Raw genomic sequence first — 22,154 nt, 5'->3', positions numbered from 1 at the left:
TTGAATCCTCACCCAGCAGCTCGGTAAATTCTTTTTTAGGCCATGGTCTCTCGGTTCTTGACAATATTTAAAGAATACATACATAATATTTAATATGTGACATTCTCCAGAAAGCCTGGGATAGACATGATCTTCTTTCCTTTTCTTCTTAAAAAACAGACAATCTACAGCACAGAGAAACTAAGTCATCCACTTAAAGTCGCACAATGGGTAGGGCATGGCAGAGAGAGAATGCAAACCTAGGCTGTGACTCTGGCAGTCTCCAGACGATGGTACTGAGCAAATACTCGTTTATTTCTGGTGGTGGGTCTGTAGTATGGCCCCAAGGATGCGGTCTGGGCAGAAAGAGGAGCAGGAGCTACAGAGGGCAGGGCAGGGCAGAGGAAAAGGCCCCGGGCAGGGGAAGGAGAGGCCAGGCCCCAGGGTTCTCCTTGCTCTCATGCCTCAGGCAACATTGGGCAGTGGAGAAGGAAATCATTATTTCAACTATAAATAAATCCACTCTCTGAGGAAGCGGCTGTCCAGGTGATGAGGCCCAGCCTCTCCATGGCTCCTTCCCAGATGCCATGCCCTGCAGTCCAAACCCAGCAACCCGAGAAACTACATACCTGAACTTCATCTTGGCTCTCTGAGCCAGAGCAACAGTGGAGAAGAGGTTACTGGCCCCCTTCACTGCCAGGTCTTGGGTGAGCCTGGCATCCACTTTTTGGACCACACTCCCCAGGAAAGAGCAGGAGCCACCCCCACCCCCCGCCAGGGTCCTACAGGTGACTCTAAGGCCACCACCTGTAGTTGCGCTGAGGAAGCAGCTGGGCCCCTGGGCCCCACCAAGAGTGGTCAGCAGAGTGGTCAGCAGAGTGGCTTGCTTCCATGCTCCTGGACTGGTCACTGCTGCCCCTGGGTCACAAAATACTCCTCGTCATCTTCTTCCTGCTGGCTGCTCCAGAGCAGCAGCTCCAGGTCAGTGCTGGGGTCCGGGCCCTTCGGGAGCTTAGGGCCATCATCACCTTGGGGTAGACACACCGGTTACTGACCTAGTAACCTCTGGAGATGACCTCTATCCTCCTGGGGTGGCAGTGCCATCTGGCACATGTCCCAAGCTACAGCAACCATTGGTAAGAGGTAGCTGGATGGTAGACGGGACAGTCAATAATACTAAGCCATGGGGAGGAGGCCACCGTACCTCTAGAATGCAGGGCCTTGAGGGCCACATGCAGGGAGATGCCGGAGAGGCAGAGTGCGAAGCCCAGCCAGTTTAGGAGACTGATCTGATCACCCAGCAGGTGAGCCGCCAGCAGCAGGGTGCAGACTTCCTGTGGCAGAGGCAGGACATGGGGTCAGAAGCTGGTATGACAGGCTGACCCTTGAGGCAGAAGTGGGGGACCTCTATGCCAGGATCACCAGCCTGCAGGCTTCCCGGTGTCACCGAGATGCAGGTGCACATGTGCTCCCCACAGACTCCCAGCAAAAGCAGAAAGCCATTCGGGCCCCAGACGACGACTCAGGTGCCCCACAGGAGGGAGTCTGCCATTGCCAGGCACCCATAAATGGACAGGGCTCTCCTCATCATAGCCAGAGGACCCTTACACCGAATGTTTGCTTTGGGTATTACTACTCCAGCACGAGGTCTACCTGTCTAGAGGGAAGCTCCTCCACAGACCTGACTCATGTGCCCAGCTCTCAAAGCTGGGACTTTTCACTGATCAACATAGATGAGGGCTCCAGGCCTCTGCCATGGGAGCCAAGCTGCCAGTGAAGTACAACGCAGGCACACCCAGGCCTAGGGTTACTTCCCAGTATGTACCTTAAAAATGCCAGCGATGGAGAGAGTGAGGCTGGATGTTCTGGAGACCAGGAGGAACTCGGAGAAGCCTAAACCGAAGGCCAGAATCCCGCCAAGGAGGAGGCTCCCAAGAACCCACAGGAGCAGCCCTGTGTCCTGGAAGCGGAAGATCTTCTCTGAGGTGGACAAATGGAGACCTGAAAGCCACAGGGAGAGAGTGGGAGGCCAGGGCCTGGTGTGACGATTGTCTGAGGCAGGAGACAGGATGGGGTGTGTGAAAACAGTCCCATGCAGATGACCTGAGACTCAGGGACCATGGTGGCACTACAGATCCCATTAACAGAACAAGGAGGAAGTGAACCTGTGGGTAGAGGCTGATTGTACAGGGGCACAAAATGTATGGATGCAGGGCTCCTCACCTTTAGATTGTGTGTATGTGAACATATATGTGCACACACACACAGACACACACACAGACACACACACACACACACACACACACACACACACATATGCTAGGCATATACTATCACTGAGCTATATAGCCCAGCTCAAATCTGGGCTTTGCCACTACAAAGCTGCAGATGGATTTGGGTGGTGAGATGCCTCCTTTTTGGCTACCGGTTTCCCTACTGAGAGAATGATGGGGCTGCAACTAGACTGTCATCTCTCCAACGAGCAGTATAATCTAATGAACAGACCTCAAAACACAAAAACAAAACAAACCTCAAAAAACAAAAAAAGACCAAAGCAGAGTGTGGTGGCGCACACTTGTGACCTCAGCTGTCAGCAATATAGGAAGCGCAGCCTGACCTACATAAGACACATCCCACACCAAACCAAACCAAACCACACACATGTAATTTCATGACAAACCTACAGCCCCTCGCTCCAGAGCACACTGTACAACGTGTCAATCCTTGCTTCATTTTTGGGAGCTGCGGCCCCTCCCTAAAGAGGTCCTGGGCTCTTTCCACAGAAGGTCCCCATGGTGTGTTAGAGGGGTGAGGTCAGAATCCACTGGGCACAGTAGACACTGATGGGAGCTGAAGGGGGACAAGAACTTTGGGGGTCAGGAGGGGGAGGGGGCTCAGAGCTGTGACAACAGTGTACCCCAGGCCAGTAGCCTGGCACGCGGGCGGTCTTGTTTTGGTGCAGGGCTCAGCAGCACTGCAAAGGCAGTGGCAAATTGAAGAGAATTCGGGTAAGAGCAACATAAGTAATGAAGGCGCTTGGGGGATTAATTTACCAGAGAAGATTAAAGAAGCTAAATCCATGCAGCTTTGCTAAGTGGCGGCGACCAGGGGCTTTTGGATGAGGTTTGCAGAGCGGGGGAAACAGTGAGGACGCCTGGGGAGGGGGTGAGTGTGTTTGCTACAAGGGGCGTAATGAAGGAATGGGGAGAGTCTTTAAAAAGGAAGAGCACGAGGCTCCACACACAAGTTTCCTGGACAACGAGGCTGCAGAATCATTTTCTCAGGGAGGCTGGAGACGCTTAGCTGCTTGAAACGTAAATGGATGTGGGCTGGAATTTTTGGTAATGACCCTGAGGACAGCTGGGACTCTGAGAAGGAGGGTAAACAAGACTAATCCCAAAGCCCTGAAGAAAGGAAGGTGGCAACATCCTGCCCACCTTGTACAACCCCCTGGCCTGTCTCTTCTCTGGAAGCCACAGGAGATAGAACAATTGTCCGTGTACCCAGGCTGTCTCCCAACCCCAGCCGCGGAAGCTGCCACTCTGCCCGTGTTCCCTGAGCACACAAAGCAGAGCCTCCTGCCCCTGCTTCCCAGGGTGTCCTGGTGTCATCAATCCAGACATCCACGACTCATTTTCTACCATCCCCCCTTCCGACCCAAGCATCCCACCTGGGGCAGACCCTGACTCTGCTCCCTGGGAGGCATGCACTCCACGTGACAGAGGGCCTAGCCTCCCAATGCCAGGTTGTTGAGCACCAAGTTTGGCTTGCTGATGAGCTTTGGAGCTTTGGGCAAGCTTTCACCTTTCTCATTCCCTCAGTTTCTTTCTCCTGCCACATAGGGATGAAAATAGTCCTCCACATCTGGTTATAGGGGCAATGAAAATCTGGAGCTGTCCGCACTGTCTGCACTGACTCCTTGTACTCCACACATCATTTTTTTGTACCCTTGTCACGAGAGTGTAGTCATTCTCTGTGTGTCTGTCCAGTCCCAAACCATGGAGTCTGGGGAGGGACTGAGTTTTAGATCTGGGCAACCCCTGTGGCTAGCACTGTGCTGAGCTCAGAGCAGTAATGTGGGATCTGCTGTACTACGGTGCTCAGAGGTAGAAAACAGAGTGTACCTTCAAATATGGCAAAGAGAGGGAAGAGTCCCAGGAACATGAGTGGCTGCAGGTGGAACATGGTGTCAATGGGATTCTGAAGGCCTGCAGAACAGGACATGGGAAGTTGTCACACCTGGCCTGTTGGCCTGTCTGCCCGACTCCCAACCTTCCCCATGGGCTCACCCAGTTCAGCTTTCTGCAGAAGTATTTGTGTAAGGGTCCAGCGGATGCCGCCGATGAATGAAGCCCCCAGCACCAAGGCAAAGCCCTCCACGTTGAACTGTGTGGACTTATAGGTAAACATGAAGAGGCCCCCAGCGATGAGAAGGACCACTAGGACCAGGGCTGCACGCTAGGAGAGGAACAGTACAGTTTACTGGGAGCTTGGGGTTCAAGCCACATGCTAGGAAGGGAACAGTACAGTTCACTGGGAGCTTGGGGTTTAAGCCACATGCTAGGAAGGGAACAGTGCAGCTCACAGGGAGCTTGGGGTTCAAGCCACACGCTAGGAAGGGAACAGTGCAGCTCACAGGGAGCTTGGGGTTCAAGCCACATGCTAGGAAGGGAACAGTGCAGCTCACAGGGAGCTTGGGGTTCAAGCCACATGCTAGGAAGGGAACAGTGCAGCTCACTGGGAGCTTGGGGTTCAAGCCACATGCTAGGAAGGGAACAGCGCAGCTCACAGGGAGCTTGGGGTTCAAGCCACATGCTAGGAAGGGAACAGTGCAGCTCACAGGGAGCTTGGGGTTCAAGCCACATGCTAGGAAGGGAACAGCGCAGCTCACAGGGAGCTTGGGGTTCAAGCCACATGCTAGGAAGGGAACAGTGCAGCTCACAGGGAGCTTGGGGTTCAAGCCACACACTAGGAGGGAACAGTGCAGCTCACAGGGAGCTTCAGCCTCAAGCATGTGCCACATTTGGGGCTGGGGATCAGGAGCCAGCCATTCCACGCCCCATCTCTTCCAGAGGTTCCACTGGCAGACACGGCTGACACACAGCTGGCATGTTTCTAACATCGTACTCAAAGTTCTGGTGCCCATTCCAGGCTCCAAGTGTGCCCAATGAGTACCAAATTTCTTCATGGGAACCCAAGGCCTCAGGGAATGCTGGCCCTCCTGCACTTGCTTCTTCTACACCTTCTATCTAGGTCCCCTCCCCAAGAAAGACATTTTAAGAGACCCGGGCCAGTGGTCTCCACATATGCAATGACAGGAAGGGAAAGGGAAGTGGGGCCTCACCAGTTCCTCCAGCTTGAAGATCAGAGAGAAGATCAGGATGAAGAGCACGGCGGACGATTTGGTCATTGTGTACCTGGAGCAGAGACACCCACAAATACACGGCTGCAGACCCAAAGAGTAAAAGCAGGAAGCCAGTGAGATCTGTGCTGATATATGAGCTTTTAAGAGAAGCCTCCTAGGGGCCTCACAGTCAATGGGGAGGAGTAGTGGGTCTGACGTTAAGTTTACCAAGTTCTGTTCTCTACCTGGCTGTTGGCAGAGACTAGGTAAGGAAGATTAGAGAAACCTGGACAGAGACCTGAGGGACTGCCTTCTCTAAAGCAAGACATCAGAGCTGTGACTGGTGACCAGCTGGCTGATGGCAATGCTCCACTGCCTGGTTCTTTACTCTGCTGACTGCTCCCCCAACAAGCAATTGTAGCTGTACCGTCCAGTGCCCTGGCTTCTCCTTGCTGCCTGGCGGGCAGGTGCAGCATCTCTCTCCGCACTGGGCTTAAGGAGGAGCTGGAGACTTCTTGGAGTACTGCTGGGTGCCAGTAAGGAGCGGAGGGAGAGCAAGGGATGGTCCCAGAGACTGATGGAGTAATTGGCCCACTGCTGGCTACACAGACTGCCTGCTGGACAGAGCAAGAGAGCTTGGCCTGTATGGGGGGCGGAGGGTGTGGCCAGTACTCACAGTGATACGGTGATGTAGAGAAAGCTCCAGTTAGACAAGCCCACATCAAGTGCTGTTGCCAGTGCTATGGGGACAGAGGACACCCGGTCAGAGAAGCCAGTCGGCAAGCATGTGGCTGAGGCACCTGAGACCCTGCTTGCCCCTCCTTTCCAAGCAACTCCAGGTTAACACTTGGCCAAGAGTCCATCCTGATTGGCTAGGTCTATCAAACTCCTTTGTGAGTCCATCCTGATTGACTAGGCCCATCAATTTCCTTCTTGAGTTCATCCTGATTGGCTAGGCCCATCAGTCTCCTTTGAGTCCATCCTGATTGGCTAGGCCCATCAGTCTCCTTTGTGAGTCTATCCTGATTGGCTAGGCCCATCAGTCTCCTTTGTGAGTCCATCCTGATTGGCTAGGCCTGTCAGTCTCCTTTATTTAGTAATTTGAACAGCTCCAGACAAGAGTATTAACCTGATCCTGTCAAGCTGCTCCCAGAGCACCTGGCCATCCACAACTAGCCCAGCCTGCCAACTTCTGCTCCTCCTACCAGCAGGGCTCTCCCTTCTGACTTCACACTCCCAGGGCCAGAGGTACCCATCCACCTTTCAGGCCTTGTCACTCAAGACCTTGGAAATCTTTTAGCACGACCTAGCATGGTCACCCAGTAAGGCTCCTGTTTTGCACTTGGTGGAACCCACTGAAGCCCACGTAAGCCAGCAAGGACAGGGATGCTGCCTGCTTTGATGAGAAGCAACAGTAGGAGACAGGTGAGGAAGAAGCGGGGCAGGGGTGGGGGGGAGAGCGGGCGACAGGTAGGGAGCGAGGGCTCCTCTGATTTCCGGCCTAGGCTCTCCAGCAGCCGTCCTCAGGCTGGACCTACCTGTGGGGGCCACTCTTCTGAGGTAGTCAGTCCAGCTGAGCACCACTCGGGCCCTGTGGCTGGAGCACTGAACCAGCGCCCTGGACAGGGCTGAGAAGAGGAAGATCACGGCCAGATGCAGCATGGTCATGAAGAGGGGAAAGTGGAAGCTCTGTGGGGCCAAAGCAGAGGGCAGGAGTGGAGAGATGTGGCTCGCCCCTCTATCTCCTCCCTCTGGTGGTAAGGGTCAACCCAGGGTCTCCTCCCTCCTCTGGTGCCAGGGGCCAACCCAGGGACTCAGCCACACAGTGACCCCTTGGAACAAGGGTTAGTCCCCACTGTGTAGGTCACACAGAGAGGAGGCAGCCCAGGGGTTCATTCCTACCCAGTTTCATCACAACCTGCTGGTCACCTGCTTAGCCCTCTCAAGGCCAATGTCCAGGAAAAGCCACCATGACCCAATACAACTGTACCAACTCCAGCCACCTGCAGGCCAGACCCTGTGCTGGCGAGGCCCTGGTTACCTTGGTCAGCCATTTGTTGTAGAAGGTGATGCCTATGGAGAAGCAGTAGTAGAGGAGGACCAGGCCCAGCGTCAGCACCGCCTTCCACACAAAGGCGACATCAAGGGCCCACCTCCCCATCCGTGGGCCAGCAGGAGCAGGAGCCTCGCTTGAAGATGGTTAGCAGGAAGAACCAGCAGAGCTGGACCACGGTGTTCAAAGGACAGTTCCCCTGGCTGGAAGAGTCCTCTTCACCTCCATGGTGTGGCTGTGCAATGGGCCCCAGACGGAGTCCTCACCTAAGGGGCTGGTGGCCAGAGCCAAACTGTTCCATGGCTAGCTGGATACGGAGGTCACAGGTCCCCAGCTCTGCCGCTGGAGAGAAGAGAGGGAGGGTCTGGCCACAGTGACCACAGAGGCCATGGGTCCCACCCCAGCACAGGGACTTAGGGCTCTAGTGTACATTCACACGAAAAGTGACCTTTCAACAGGTAGGTGTAGTGCTGTCGGACCTTGCCTCAACCCTCCAGCAGCGCCCAGGTACCTTCACAAAGGCCAGAGTCCGCCTGCAGTTCTGAGTCTAATCTGGTCTAGACTGTCTCTGCCAGTCTGTCCCGGCACAGAGGGGATGACCACCCTTCCATCCTTCCTCAGTACAAATCCTCTTCCTCAGGGACCTGTCTATGAGCCACCATTGCTCTCCTACTTTTCTCTTGTAGCAACTGAGAGGGGTGTGATTTGAGAAGACTTTTTTTTCTTTTTAGTGCTGTAGACAGAACCCAGAGTCTCGCGCTAGGAGCCAGGCTACCACTGAGCCACACCCCCACCCCCGAGTAATGCTGCTGTCCCTCGTCAGGTTGCACTCCACAAGGGTCTCACACATACCTGGCACTCTCTATATTCTCCTTTGGTCTGATGGCCCCATGACAGTGTGTGTGTATGGGATTTCAGGGGACTCATCAGGTCTTGAGGAGCTAAAGTGACCCAGGCATCCCTTGCCCTGGTCTCCAAGAGCTACTCTTTGGCAGGTGCCCACCAAACCAAATTACCACTTGTCAATCAGCCTAGCAACACCATGAGTGCCCAGGGCAAGCCTGGCTCAGGGGACACTGGGGAGCACTGGCCCATTGTTGGGCATACTACAGCTGTTTCCTCCTCATCGTGCTGAAATGCCAGCTCCCCTGGAAGCCTTCCAGCATCGTGGGATCTGACTTCCCTCCTTCCAGTCTGGTCAGTCCACTCTGCACTCTGGAACCTGTTATCACATTCCCTCCTGAGGCAAACTAGGCTGGCTCTGGGCTCTGCCAAAAGGACTCCTGGACTGTGGTTATCTCTGAGGAGTTTGGAACCTGGAGGAAGCTCCTGGCATTCGGTGAGTAGGGACTGCAAAGGCCCTGCCCAAGGAGCTCAGCACCGTTCTGTATTCTGAACATCTCTGACAGTCACACAGAGGGCTCACTTCTGATTTCTGTAAACATGGTTTTCCAGGGCTCTACCATATGAGATTGCATGCTGTCAAAGTGGAACCAAGAGTCCCCATTCTGGAAAACTTCTTTGCTGACAACAGCTCACATCTCTGGGGCTACTATCATGGTTGCTGTGAGCTTAGCCTTATGGTGGGCTCATTCCCAGGTATTCTATAGCAAGAGGAACACCAGTGACCTCATGTGACTCCAGCACCTCTGTCAGAACATTAATTACCTTCCCTTCACCTACGGTTAGGACACCACTGGTTTTCGGGTTAATGAACAGTTTAAGATCGAAAGACATGGTGGGTCCAAGGGAGAGGCACTGCCCTACTGGCCTAAGGCAGCCCTGCATCTTGACATCCTTTCTGCAGGCTAACATCTCCCCAGCATGCAGCCTGCTCTGGTCCCCAAGGGCCCTAGAGGCAGATCCAACCACTGACTAGACCTGTTCACCTGGGCCATTAATCACAGGGTCCTGTTTACACTGCTGGACAGTTGGGGACACAGGCTCAAACCAACTTCGAACAGACCTCAAGGTCCACATTCCCTCAATGCCAGCGCTCTGTGGCCTGGGGGAAGTCAGTCCTGTGTACTGCAATCCATTATCAAATCCCTGTCTCTACTCACGGGATGCCAGGGGTACTATGCCCCCAACTCCACACTGTAACAACCATACTGGGTCCAGAAGTTAGTTACCTTGCAGTGCTGGCCGAGCATGTGGAGGGCCTGGGCTGAGTCTCCAACACTGCAGGAAAAACACCGCTCCCTCTGAACCACGGCTTCCCCTCCCAGGCAGAGCATGCTACACGCCAGGACAGCCTGTTCCCTTTTTTATCAATTTACTGGCCCGCCACCTTCCGATGACTTCCTACCTGGTCACTACGGTGCTCTCTGTCCACTATTCAGCCTGCCTTTCCTTCGGAGAGCTCGTCTAGCTCCCCACCTCTAGGTGACCATGCAGAAAGTCACTAGCCCCAAACACAAAGCCAAGCGCCAGTTGGAAAGCCCCGGGAAGCACACGGCCCCTCGCTCCACGTGCCATCACGAAGCAGTGCTTGGCCTCACACCAGACACACAGACGTGAAACCGCTGCGGCCCTCACCCTCACTCTGCAGTGAGAGCAGACTTGTGATCACGTCTGCCCAAGCAATGGATTCAGTCTCCCTGTTCCCGAGAAACAGCAGCTAACTCAGAGCAGGGTGGAGCAACGCTGCGGCACCTGGCCGCCCTCTACCACCTCAGCTGTAGCCCGGATGGTGAAGCCTAGTGCTTCAAAGCACAGGCTGGAACATCAAAGCCCTGTGAGCAGAGCCCTCTGCGTCCACCCCCTGCTGAGATCACAGCACCTGGCCTGAGAGGACTCAGATGCTCTGACCATGTGCTTTTGGGGCAAGGGTGTCACTAGCATGAGAAGCAGCACTTGACACTGACCCACTGTCAACTCTTACAGCACAGCTTTCCAGTCAGTCTGTCTGGCTGTGTTTCTGAGGCTCCCTGGCGAAACTGACCACTTCCTCCTCAGAGACCTATGGGGTGTAACTTGCAGCAGTCCCTGAAGTCTTCTGCTTTCCGGACTGCTGCTTGGCCAGTGCCTTCTCTCCAACTCAGCTGATCAGAACTGGTCCCTGAGGGGTGGAACCCAGCTTTTCTGCCTTCGTCCCCATCCCACCAAGACCACCTTAAACTTCCTGTGAGGACAGAGGAAACTAACTGCCATTTAGGAAGCTCCAGTTGACAGCTCAACTCAAGGTGCCCCGGGGAGCTACCCTAATATTCCTCGGGTCTCCGTCCCACTCTGAAGTCACTCAGAAAGTCATCCTAAGGACTGTTGGCTTTGGCCACAGGCAGTCACCCCTCTGCATTCTTATCCTGCCCTGGCAAGTCCACCTCTAGTTATGTGTTGACCCACCCACTTCTCTTCCCTTCTCTACCCGCGGTCTAAGTCACAGTTACCTTTCACCTACTGCCTGCACTTCAGAACTTGAGTTGTCAACTTGACACAGTCTACAATCACCTGGGAGACGGGCCTTGGAGCACACCAGTGAGAGAGTCTCTAGATCAGGTTAACTGTGGGCAGGGTCTCCCAGAATGCATGGAGAGGAATGGGACACCAGCACACATTCGTGACTCTCTGCTTCTGGGCTGTGGATGCGACGTGACCGGCTGCTTCAAGCTCTTGCTGCCCTGACTTCCCCACGATGTTGCACACAGACTGTGTGGAAAACCACGCCCTTCCCCTTCCTTTCTAAGTTGTTTTGGTTGGAGTGCTCTAGCACAGCAACAGGGAGAGAAACTAAGACAGACAGCACCAACAGACTGGAAAACCCTGGGCTGGGGCCATAGGTCTTCCTAGGATCCCGCCTGCCAGAACCCTGCAACCGCACACTCAGCCGTGTGGCCAACACATCAGCCGGTGTCCTCCCGGGTTACCCGATGCTCTCTGCTTCTGTCCCCCTTCCCCAAAGCCCCCACCGAGAGTGGCACGTCCCCCTGCGTTACGTCTGTGTTTGCTCACGTGTCATCGCCGCGCCTGCCCGGCAGCGTCCATCTGGTTCCCCCCCTCAAGACTCGGCCCCTCGTAAGTGCTTGGTAAATGCCCGGCGAATGGGCCCAGGGCCACTGAGAGGCCAGGGGAAACTGAGGCCCGGGCTGGGCGGGAACGCAGGGGACCGCCCACCGCACGCCCACTTACCTCCTCCACCCAGGCGCTCGCCCCGAGACTCCTGCCGGAAGCGCGAGCTGGGCACTGGGCCGCTGTAGGCGAGACTTCCGCCGGAAGCCGGTGAGGGTGGGTGGAGCCAGAGCATCTTTCTCTAGCCAAGCCGGCCACAGCAGGCTTTATAACCTCCGTCTCTTTCCCAAAACTGGCATGTGGGAACGAATTACATGTACTAATAACTCTTTCATGTGCTTTTTTTCTGGGGCCTTAAGCATCAGGAAATGATGTGAGGACCATTAAATTTTAGAAATGTAGACAGTCTGGGCAAAGTAATAATGGACACTTGTGAAATTACATATACTTAATACATTTGTGAGAATTATTCAATAGGTTGAGTGGGTGAAGATCATCCCAGAGGAAACGAAAGCTGAAAGGAAGGGATGGGAAGGGTGTGTTTTTACTGAGAGCCCAAGAAAGCAGGTTGCAGTGGCTTCAGAATGCCAATTGTGCACACCCAGATTCGATTAATTTTAAGCACAGGGCATGTGGGCAAGAGAACCTCGTAAGCCATGCGAGCTAGGGCTGCAGACCCAAGCTGGCCCGGTTCTCTGCTTTTGCCCTTCTGGGCTCTGTACTAAGACTGACTGCAAACAGATCCTTGCACATGACTTGGCTGGGTTTCTGGTTCCTAGCGGAAGGCTCAAGGCCAGAGTGTAAGCTGTGCTTTGTGTACAGTGCTGCTGCAGGCTGCTGCCAGCTGGCATCACGCAAGCATTAGTTCAGTCAATGCTTCCTAAGACCTACAATGGTACCCATCGCAGCCCAAGGTCTTGGCTTCATTCAGCCCTCAAGGCCTGTGTTGCATGCACTTTCTATGCCCTCTGAAAGCGCCTGTCCTCACCCCCTTCTAACAGTGGCAAGAGGAAGTATCTATTTTCATCACTGCCCTCATTCAAGCCTCCCAGCTACCAAGGCTGCTGATGGGAGCAACAGCTTAAAACACCAGCTGGAAGGCTGGGCACCAAGTCCAGGCAGCACACGAGGTGTGGAAAATGTCTTCTTTGAAAGGCACAAGTACTCGAGCTGTTCCCTGGCTGTGTCCCTGGCAGGGAAGAGAGGGAGGATGGAAACTTGGGGGAGTACGGTACGTCTTTCCACGCTGTACCCAGCAGGGCTGAGCAGGAAACACTCTGTCCTGGTACCACAATCTGTGAGCATGCTTAGCCAGCAGGTATGAGTAGTCTGTGCATGACACAGCAGGATAGACGAGGAGGGGAGAGGATGGCTCCAGGAAGGAGGCTGGGAGTGCTCCCAGGAAAATGGAATGAAGGCTGTCAGGTGCCTCCCTACCCTTGTGACAGGGAGCAAGTGCAGAGGAGCCGGTGTTTATAGGAACCAGTCTCCATGAAAGAGTATTTATTGAAAACACGGTCACTGACAGGAAGCTGGCTGCTCTCTGGTTACACGCTTAGCTCATGACCCAGAGCATCCTTTTTTATGCTCAGTTTCATCTTCCCTTCAACATTCTGTCCTAGGATAGGATGGTCTTATATAAATATATATACACGTCTGTATAAGTATGGCCTATAGTAAAGAAAATATATAGTACACTCTTGGTTGGGCAGTACCACCATGCCAGGCTACCAGTACTGAATACCATCATGTTAACATGCGTCCAAGGAGAGGCTGTGCGTGTGCTTCAAGTGCTGCAGCACCAGAGAAGGCCCATGGCACAGCTGTGGCCCTAGCTGCTTCTTGAAATCATGGCTAATGGCTAAACCACAGTGCCAGAAAGGAAAGAAAGGGAAGGCAAACTGCCCCAAGTCTGGGAGCAAGAGGGAAGCAAACAGAAGGGCCTGCAACTAGGGAGCATGGGAACATTCTTCCTCAGGAAGGAAAAGATAGAAATGGAGGGAGAGAGCTAGGAGGCCTCAACCTCCCTTTTCCTGGAGTATTCCTGGAGCCTAAGGGAGCAGGACTCAGGCTGGAGGCATCTGCCTGGCCAGCACGAGACCGAGTGCTTGGGGGAAGAGACTGCTACCTGTGTGGGCAAGAGAGATGGATACTCCTAGAGACAGATAAATAAGGGCCAACCTTGAGGCTGCAGCATCTTGGCACAGGATGAGGCTGGAATGAGCCCTCAGAGACCTAGTAAGCAGAAGCACTAGGCCTATTTTTGCCTGAGCCACCGAAGACAGTCACTCCAAGGCTCACACCATCCCAGTCCTCCAGTCTCCATGGGCAGCCTTTCCTGGGCCAGCTCCAGCCCACATGAGTTCTCCAGAAAACCAGAGAGTAGGCTCGGGATGGGATGGCTGTTGGTAAGTCCAATTCCAGACTCAGGGTAGGAGGAAAGAGCATCTTGAGTTCACTCCTCCAAGCCCAACCCCAGGCTCTGTGGTGCTGAGGAGGGCGGCAGGCCCTGACTTCATGACTCCTAGAGAATGGGGTCCAAGAGAAGTCCTGGGTCCCATTGAGTTTGAGGGGTAGTCACTATGACCACTCCAGAGTCTGTACAAGTAGAGGCAAGGCACAGTCTGCCAGTGTCTCTCCTGGGCCCCAGTCCCTTCCTGCTCATCCATAGTGATAGACGAAATCATAACTGCTGGGCTCCTTGGGGACCGGTGGTGGTGCCTCGGGGATCTGGATGTTCTCCAAGTCCAGAAGACGCAGCTTCATCTCCATGCTCAGCAGTGTGTCCAGGTCGCTCTTGGTTAGCTCACTGGACATGTCCTTCCCCAGGAGGGCGCTGAGTCCATCAATCCAGATGCAGTACTGTGGGCAAGTTGCAAATGTCACACCGTGGTCCCAAGGGCTGCAGTGAGACTCACGGCAGTGCTGGTTGGGACCATTTGGAATATGCAAAGCTCATAGGAGACGAGGGCAAGGGCAGATAGGAGATGGCTGTCACTATCAACTGATAGGATTTTAGGTGGGATTTGTGTGAAAACTTTAAATAAGGAATACAAAAAGATGGAACCAGTACTGGAGCAGTGGGATGAAACAGGAGCAGAAAACACACACTCAAAAGAGAAGGAAGCAGACAGGGACTCAGCAGTGCTATTTGTTTTTTTTTTTTAAAAAGTCAATTATGTTAAAAAATATTTTTAAGGGAAGTACAAAAGAAATTGGCATAGCTTTCATGATGGAACATGCTTATAACATCCAAGCACTTGGGAGATAAAGGCAGGAGGACCAAGGGTTCAAGGCTAGCTTCTTCCCAGAATGCAATGGTACAGCAGAGGGTCTGCTCTGTCAGCCCTCTGATGCTGTTCTCCTTAGTCCGTGCCTTGTGCACGGGCTCTGCCATCCCAACACAGCCCTACTGGCCCCAGTGCCTGCTCCTCCTGTAGCCCGACACCAAGTGCTCAACGGCAGGCCCCCAGTTAACAATGAGTTAACTGAATTGGGCACTAGCTTCGTCCTGGCTACTGGTGAACTGGGGTCCCTTGTTGGGGGTGCAGATCCATCTAGCTCCACAGTCTAATTGCATCTACTGCATGTAACTGGGGTTCAACTCATCTGGGAAGATGTGACTGCAAGATCACACAGAGGAAAACCATGCCCACGCCATGCCTAACTGTCTAATAATTGCCAGCTGCTCCTAAGGAGTCAGGTGAAAGGCTGGTGTGGTGGTGCAGGCCTTTAATCCCAGGATCTATGTGAGTTCAAGGCCAGTCTGGTCTACACGTCACACACACACACACACACACACACACACACAAATAAACAAAACCACTCCCCTCAAAGTAAAGTGGCGAATCCAACTCGGAGGTAGAAGGCCCACAGACTTGGTGGTCCATTATGCCCACCTGCTTTTAGGGGGACACTGCTGTGCTGACCACAGCTCCTCTCTGACTAACAGCCACAGTTAGGGCACTGCTGTTCAAGGTAGTGCGGCCCAGTGCTTACCTCATACTTATTAGGAGCGATGAAATTCAGTGTCTCGTCGGGATCATACAGGATGGAGAAGGCCAATTCCAACACCTCCTACAGAGAGAGTTTGAGTGGTATGGAGCGGTGATCAGGGATGATGTCACCAAGTCCCTAACCATGAGCCCAGGGGGAGTTAACCTTAGCTCACCCACTCCCTGGCACAGTCACACCTAAGAGGTGGTGGTAGTGTTTTAAACTTGGAACTCAGTGTGGTGGTGCCTGCCTAGATCCCAGCACGTGGGAGAGTGAAGTTTGAGGTGAATCTGGGCTATATGGGAGACCCACCTTCCTCAAAAGAGCAAACAAACAAAAACAATTGCTGCAAAGTATTTTTCACATTCAGAACCTTGAATGCCAGAACCCTATGTTTTTATCTTCTATCCCAAGATGGCTGGCTTTCTCTTTGTATGGTGCTGTACTCAGTGCAAAAAAGTCCTGAGAGCTAAAAACCCCAACAAAAGAAAATTACTGACGAGCTGAGACAGTCTGAGCATCAAGAAAACAACTGCAGTACAAAGAGTCACACGTGATCGGCTTAAACCCATGAGCTCATAAGAACACTAAAAACACAAAATGGAGACATAAAAATTGATTATCACTGTGTGGCACCAGGAAACAACTCATATAATAGCTTTAGAAGCAGTTATATGAAAGGAGAGTCAAGCCGTTGGCCATTTTCCTATAAACCACAATGGGAAGCAGATAAAGGCAGGTTTCTTTACTGAGAAGTGGTTAGCTCATTAGTAAACGGAATGCCCCTAGTTTGCAAACCTTAGCCGCTGAGCAGCTGTAGTTGGCTGACATGAAGAAGCACCACCCGGCCATTATGGGTCTCCTGATAGGCCCCAATGCCATCTAGGAGATGGCCACACCAGGGCAAAGTCAAATCGGAACCAAATCAAACCTCTAGGTCCCTGTGCCAATTTACAGATCGAGGACAGAAGCACAGAGAGACAGTCAGCAAAACCTGAACTCTGGGAGATGACTACATAAGTAAGCAACATGGTCTATTAAGCTAATAAACTGCAAAGACGGGAAAAAGACGGAGGGGGAGGCATGAATGAAGGACTTAGAGACGCAAACACTGCAGCAAGCAAACCGACCAGAACCAATTTAAAACTGGGTGCAATGTGTGCATGTGTGTACACTTGACATTCATAAGACAGTGGGTGGACATTTCAAGGCTAATGGAATATTTGATATTGAATTATTGCTTTTTATCTTCTGCCAGGTGTGGTATGAAACTCCGTGGTTTTATCGTTTAAAGACATACAGTAGATACTCATGAATAAAGTGATATTCTACTTGGGGTTTTCCAAAGTCAAAAGGAAAAGGGGGGGGGGCAGAATTTGCTGAGATTGGTGAGCTGTGCCGTGAGGTCTATTTATTATTATAGTGTTCAAACCTCTTGATATCGAGTGTACAGGAATAACTTACAGCGGGAAAAGACTCAGCGTGCACCTGGAGCCTGCAGGTATCACGCGGGTGCTGGTGTTCAGGACAGCCTCCCCACTCACCTTGTTCTGTTTCAGGGCACTCTTCTCTTTCATGTGGGGACAGTCTTTCCCAGTGACAATGGCCTTAATATCTGCAACAGGAACTGATAAACAATGGGAATTAACATCTGGAAGCTGAAGCTGCAAACTGGTCTAGCACTGGCCTCAGTGTTAGAAGGGAAGCCCTGGGCAGAGTGCCAGGTGGCAGCAGCTCCCAGGCTCAAGGGCCCTCCCAGCTCAGGGAGGTGTGCCCATGTGAACCTGCCCTGCTCTTCCATCTCTTCCTGTACACCTGGCTGTGCTCCACAGGTGCTACTTGGGCTCATCTCCTTTAAGGAGTAGAGCTTTGGGCACCCCTCCCACTTCTCTTCCCAGTAGTGAAGGTGGCAAAGAGGCCAAAGCAAATGGCTGCCACCTGCTACAGTGCCCTGTGGAAACATGCATTTCTCACACGGTCCTCTATGGATAGAAGTATGGCATTAATCCCATTGTACAGTATAGGAGTGAGTATTAATTCACAACAACTAGTGTTAGCAATCAACTAGGGAGTAAGCCAGGGTTTCCATTCAGACCCTGGAGCTTTAGAGCCTCTGTACACCCACAGCCTTTCAGTGGAGTCCTGTATTGCCCTCTGACCTACACACTGGCACATCTGGGGTTTCAGTAACTCTCAGCCACCCTGAGGTGGGTCAGAAATGGCAGACTAGGAAACTGAGGGCGTGTGCCTGAGACCAAACACTGGGTTTGAGACAGTGAGGACCAGCACTCAGGGGACCTGTTAAGCACAGGTGTCACGACACGCCAACAGAGACATACACCTACTTTTCTCCTGCAGGGATTCAAATGTCACCTCCCCTTGAGGGTTGTCATCCAAGTCACCATAATGCAGGACCTTGTGGTTCAGTGCCAAGCGGCAGTGCCAGAACCGCTCTGGAACACAGGAAGGCAAGCCGGTGAGGCAGACAGTGCTGGGCAAAGGGCCGCTCTGCAGAGCCTCCCAGGCAAGTGTCCCATGCAGGCTCCCAGTGCCCTAGCTGCCCCCTTACCTTGCCGCCGACGGTTCCCTATCTTTCGGAAGCTGCTGCCCTCACACAGTCGGTTCAGGCGCTGTTGCTTGATTAGTTCCAGGATCTCGGGCTGGATTTTCTCCCGAAGCTCCCTGTGGCACACACACCCAAGTCAGCAGAAGACTATAAGATGGTGGTACTCAGGAGGTAGAGCTGGTAGCAGGTTACCTCCCTCACGGGCCCTCTCAGTTAACACTTACACAATTGGTGGGGACTGAAAGTCATCCTGGCTCATCCTCTCGGACTGGCGCAACCGCAGAATCTCTGAGTAGCTCAGGCTGCGAAGTTTACTTTTGAACTGATCCAAAGAGTTGGGTTTAGAGGGCAGAGCCCGGGTGATCTGTTCTCGGACGACTTGCATAACCTGGGCAAAGAAGGAGGCCCCAGGCCACTCTGAAAATGGGCAGGCCCATAGAGACCAAGGCTCTCCCTCACCCAGTGTGGAGTCCTGATTCCTAATGGACGCCTTCTTAGGTGATGATTCAGGTCACGTGACTGGTGCTGACAGGCGCTCTATTTCTCACACATATCATGTAGCCATGGTGGCAGGAAATGGGTTCTGATCTCAACTCTTTTTATTTTATCTTTTGGTGTCTTTGAGATGGTTTGTGTGTGTGTGTGTGTGTGTGTGTGTGTGTGTGTGTGTGTGTGTGTGTAGCCCTGGCTGTCCTGAAACTTACTCTGTAGACCAGGCTAGCCTCAAACAGAGATCTGCCTGCCTCTGCCTCCTGAGTGCTGGGATTAAAGGCATGCACCACAACTGCTTGGCCTGGGCTCAACTCTTGAACGCTCTTAAACCTATTCTTTCATTAAGACTAAACATCTCAGGCTCCATCCCCTTGTTTCTACAAAGAGGTATCCTCCTATACACGATGCCATTAACAGAAGATGCTACATGGAAGGCGGGCACGGTGCCCAGCAGATAGGGTGTTACAGTGTGCCCATTTCCCTAAAACAACTGTCCGAGAACAAAGCAGGATGCTTGCCTTCCCATTGTATAGCAGCATGACCCAAGTGAGGGGAGAAAATCTCAGGAAGGAGTCACGAGTACCCACACACACATGCATGCACGCACACACCCACACACAGAGTCTTATAGACCATTCTTTACACTTCCTAAGGTTTGTTGTTTAGTTTTACTTTCTTGAGACAGGGTCTTGTTGTGCAACCAGGCTGACCTAGAATTTATGACCCACAGCCTCTCAGGCATGCAGCACCATGCCGGCTCACTTCTGAAATTTCCACAATGAGATGGTCAGTCTCAAAATACTGGGCTCCTGGACTGCTGGCCTGTGAGGGTCTGGCACGGCCCTCCACACTGGGGCACTCAGAGCACCGAGGCCTGATAGGCACCGTGATGTGCACAGCGTGCCAGCTCTCCTGCCTTGCTGACACTGGCTGTCCGTGGATCTCATCTACCACACTGCAGCCATGACAGGCACAGCAATCTTGCTCAGCTATTCCCAACCCCTGTGGAAAACAGCGGCAGGTGTTAGCTTCCCCAGGCAAATGAAGGTCATGGGCATCATGAGGAAGATGTCTGCTCAAGGTTACAAAGGGAGTCACAGTAGCTGAAACCCAGGCTCCCCAGCACTTCGACCTTGTGACTCAGAACTGCCGACCGAGCTGGTTTTCCAGCTCAGGGACTCCCCAGGCACTGGCCGGCTGTCCGAGGCTGTCGTGTGATGGTCTTCCTCCGCCAGCCTCTGAGTGGTTCGGCAGCACTGACCTTGTTGAAATCCTCGGCTGTCGCCCTCATCTCCTTCCAGGTCTTGTTCAGCAACTGGATGCAGATTCCAAAGAGCTCTTCAAAGGCGCGGTCATGGGTGAAGAACATAGGATGGTAGTCATTGCGCCCTTCGTTTGCTGTGGAGAAAAACCAAGAACATGAAGGCTCTGCCCTCAGGCACCCAGGGGCACCCATCTAGAAACGCTGGATTCTCTGCGCCCAAGTCCTGAGGACAAGGAAAACAGAGCACAGACTATAGCACATCAAGGAACAGTAGGGGCCTTCCCTCAAGGCCTTAGCTCTCCCCAAGTGTTTTCTCCCTGGGTCTCTCTCTATCTGGTTACAAATTCAGCTAGTCCTTACACAGAGTACTTGAGGTCTTAAGAGATACCTCAGATGACTAGCTCAGACAAAGCAGCAGCCATGATCACCACAGACAGGAGCTCAGACAAAGCCATGATCGCCACGAACTGGTAAAATGGATGATAAGCTCATGGAGTAATTAAGAACAAATGGCCCCTGCCTGCAGCCCTCCAGTCCCCAACATCTAGCTGTCTATCATCTCTAGCTGGACACTGGCTGGCAGAAGAGGAGAGGAGACTTACGGAGCTCTCCGACCTGCAGGATCTCACAGAGCATCTTGGTGAGCTCAATGGCACTGCGGCCAAATGGACACTCGTGTTTATCCTCCCGGCTACTGTTCTCCAACACAATCTACAAGCAGAGAAGGAATGGGGGTTGGAGAGAGGAAGGCATGGATGGGCATCAGGACTGAGAGGTTGTCCTGCCTTTACCCGAATGTAGGTGTCCTGATGAACTTTAGCTAGGTACAGCATGTTGTCCAAAGCCAGCATTCCAGGAGGAGTCTGAGTGAAGTCCAAGGCTGGGTTGATATGGTTCTGGAGAAACCAGGAGACCAGGTGTAAACAGGAATGTGTGGAACAACCTGAGGACCTTCTCCTGCCCTCCCTTCTCTCAGCTCCACTCTAGCATGTCTGAACACCAGGCTAAGGCTGACTGTCATCCACCCCAGCAGCTAGCAGGCCAGCACCGAGTATGTGCACAGTGCAGTTAAACCAAACTCACTCCCAATTGAGTTGTGTTGAACCAGACTACGGTCACTCTAACTTTATGAAAAGCAAGCTGTGTCGGAGAGTTGATTCACACAGACTATGGGTGCCATCCCTTCCTCTCCACTGTAGAACGGGAGGTGGGGAGGCAGAGGACGGAAGCTAAATCTCAATACCAGAGATGAGGAGGCTCCCCATTAAGGTGAGAAGAGACCACTACAGCTAGAACCACTCTAGGTACACGATCCCCTGCCCTCTGCTGAGGCTGGCTTAACTAATGGATGCCCAGATGATGTATGCCCACTGAGTGGCCAGGGCCAAGGTGAATTGAACACACAGGTCCTAACCTCTTTCTGCCTACTCCTCCAGAGCTACCACTATGGGAATTGGGGAGCTGCCAGGGCTGGCAGAAGGCCTCCTGACTTCCTGTCTAGGAGGGGGCACCCCGGATACTTACAGTAAACCCCAGCATTTTATAGTCCTTGGTATACATGGCCTTGCGCTTTTCAGTCCCGCTCCCAGGAACACTGGTAGGGTCGGACTCTGCGTCGAAGGCAATCCTCCGCAGTTCAAATATAATGTCTCTTTGAGCCTGGGAGGTGTACACAGTAGGCAGGTCAAGCAGCTACCAAAGGGAGCAAGGAAGAGAACAGCCAGTCTCTTGGGAGGGACCAGCAACGTACAGGACAGAAGGGGGCAGCTCACACTAGCGTTGACAAGACTGACACAGACAGCTTCATGCAGCACTCCCAGCACACAGAGGGTGGAATGATGGAATGACAACAGTCAAGAAGAAATAGCACAACTTATACCAGGAAGGTCCCTAGCACCTGCCTGGTCATTGGGATCCATCTTAGTCATCATTCTTTCTTCCAGAAGGTTAAAGGTCAGGACTTGAAGGACATAGAGCTGATGGGCCATCTCTGTTTTGATTGGACGATTCCCCCGGATCACATGCTAGAAAAAGCAAAGGCAGGAGCAGGGCTCAAAGGACTGTCTCTTCTTGAAAAGTCACATCCACACTGGGGGCGGGGCAAGTACACAGGACAGGGATCACCTCCTCCCTCCACAGAGCCTGCATGCTCTCAAGAGGCTGGAGTGGAAGGGGGCTCCACCCAGCCAGAGCAGGTTCATGCAGGCCTTCCTCTCCACTCTTGGGCAGGGGAGGTGGGATGGAGCAGACATTGAGGGAGGGAGACACACCATCAGGGTGAGAACAGGCCACCAGACCTAGACCCACCAGGCTTGCACGACAGGGACTGAAGCCAGGGCAACAGCCAGTGCATGGAAAAGGGCCACTGGCAGACAGACTTTCCAGTCTATCACTTTAAATGATACGCAGCCACCTACAAGGAGGGCCATTTGACTTTACTCTCCAACCTCAC

The 22,154-nt window shown here is 53.0% G+C and overlaps 2 protein-coding genes across 4 annotated transcripts in view; both read right to left on the bottom strand.

The window, feature by feature from the left end:
• Positions 1-281: 281 nt before the first annotated feature.
• Positions 282-11,577, bottom strand: Slc35c2 (solute carrier family 35 member C2). 3 transcript variants are annotated; one of them, XM_041670886.1, is made up of 10 exons: positions 11,505-11,577; positions 7,365-7,718; positions 6,862-7,012; positions 6,000-6,063; positions 5,324-5,396; positions 4,269-4,437; positions 4,104-4,187; positions 1,805-1,980; positions 1,184-1,313; positions 282-1,007 (listed from the first exon to the last, which is right to left on the bottom strand). In XM_041670886.1, exons 2-10 carry the CDS (start codon positions 7,482-7,484, stop codon positions 886-888), a joined length of 1,089 nt encoding a protein of 362 aa, XP_041526820.1. In that variant the 5' UTR covers positions 7,485-7,718; positions 11,505-11,577; the 3' UTR covers positions 282-885. The 3 variants fall into 3 exon arrangements, with proteins under 3 accessions (XP_041526820.1, XP_041526821.1, XP_041526819.1); XM_041670887.1 differs by lacking the exon at positions 11,505-11,577 and adding an exon at positions 11,328-11,468; XM_041670885.1 differs by lacking the exon at positions 11,505-11,577 and adding an exon at positions 10,827-10,847.
• Positions 11,578-12,872: 1,295 nt separating this feature from the next.
• Elmo2 (engulfment and cell motility 2) overlaps positions 12,873-22,154 on the bottom strand; it is a 37,835-nt gene continuing 28,553 nt past the window's right edge. Inside the window, exons 11-21 of the mRNA XM_041670432.1 lie at positions 21,604-21,726; positions 21,227-21,361; positions 20,494-20,598; positions 20,305-20,413; positions 19,700-19,836; positions 18,171-18,334; positions 17,950-18,062; positions 17,726-17,833; positions 16,925-17,007; positions 15,384-15,461; positions 12,873-14,246 (exon numbers count right to left, since the gene is read on the bottom strand). Coding sequence (XP_041526366.1) covers positions 14,046-14,246; positions 15,384-15,461; positions 16,925-17,007; positions 17,726-17,833; positions 17,950-18,062; positions 18,171-18,334; positions 19,700-19,836; positions 20,305-20,413; positions 20,494-20,598; positions 21,227-21,361; positions 21,604-21,726 — 1,356 coding nt within the window. The 3' untranslated portion in view covers positions 12,873-14,045. The remainder of the gene's footprint in view (positions 14,247-15,383; positions 15,462-16,924; positions 17,008-17,725; positions 17,834-17,949; positions 18,063-18,170; positions 18,335-19,699; positions 19,837-20,304; positions 20,414-20,493; positions 20,599-21,226; positions 21,362-21,603; positions 21,727-22,154) is intronic.

Source organism: Microtus oregoni, unplaced genomic scaffold (genome assembly GCF_018167655.1).
Source record: "Microtus oregoni isolate MIOR12 unplaced genomic scaffold, Mior012 000020F_ref0000438, whole genome shotgun sequence".
NCBI classification, from domain to species: Eukaryota; Metazoa; Chordata; class Mammalia; order Rodentia; family Cricetidae; genus Microtus; species Microtus oregoni.
This window is presented reverse-complemented; position numbering and strand designations above follow the sequence as displayed.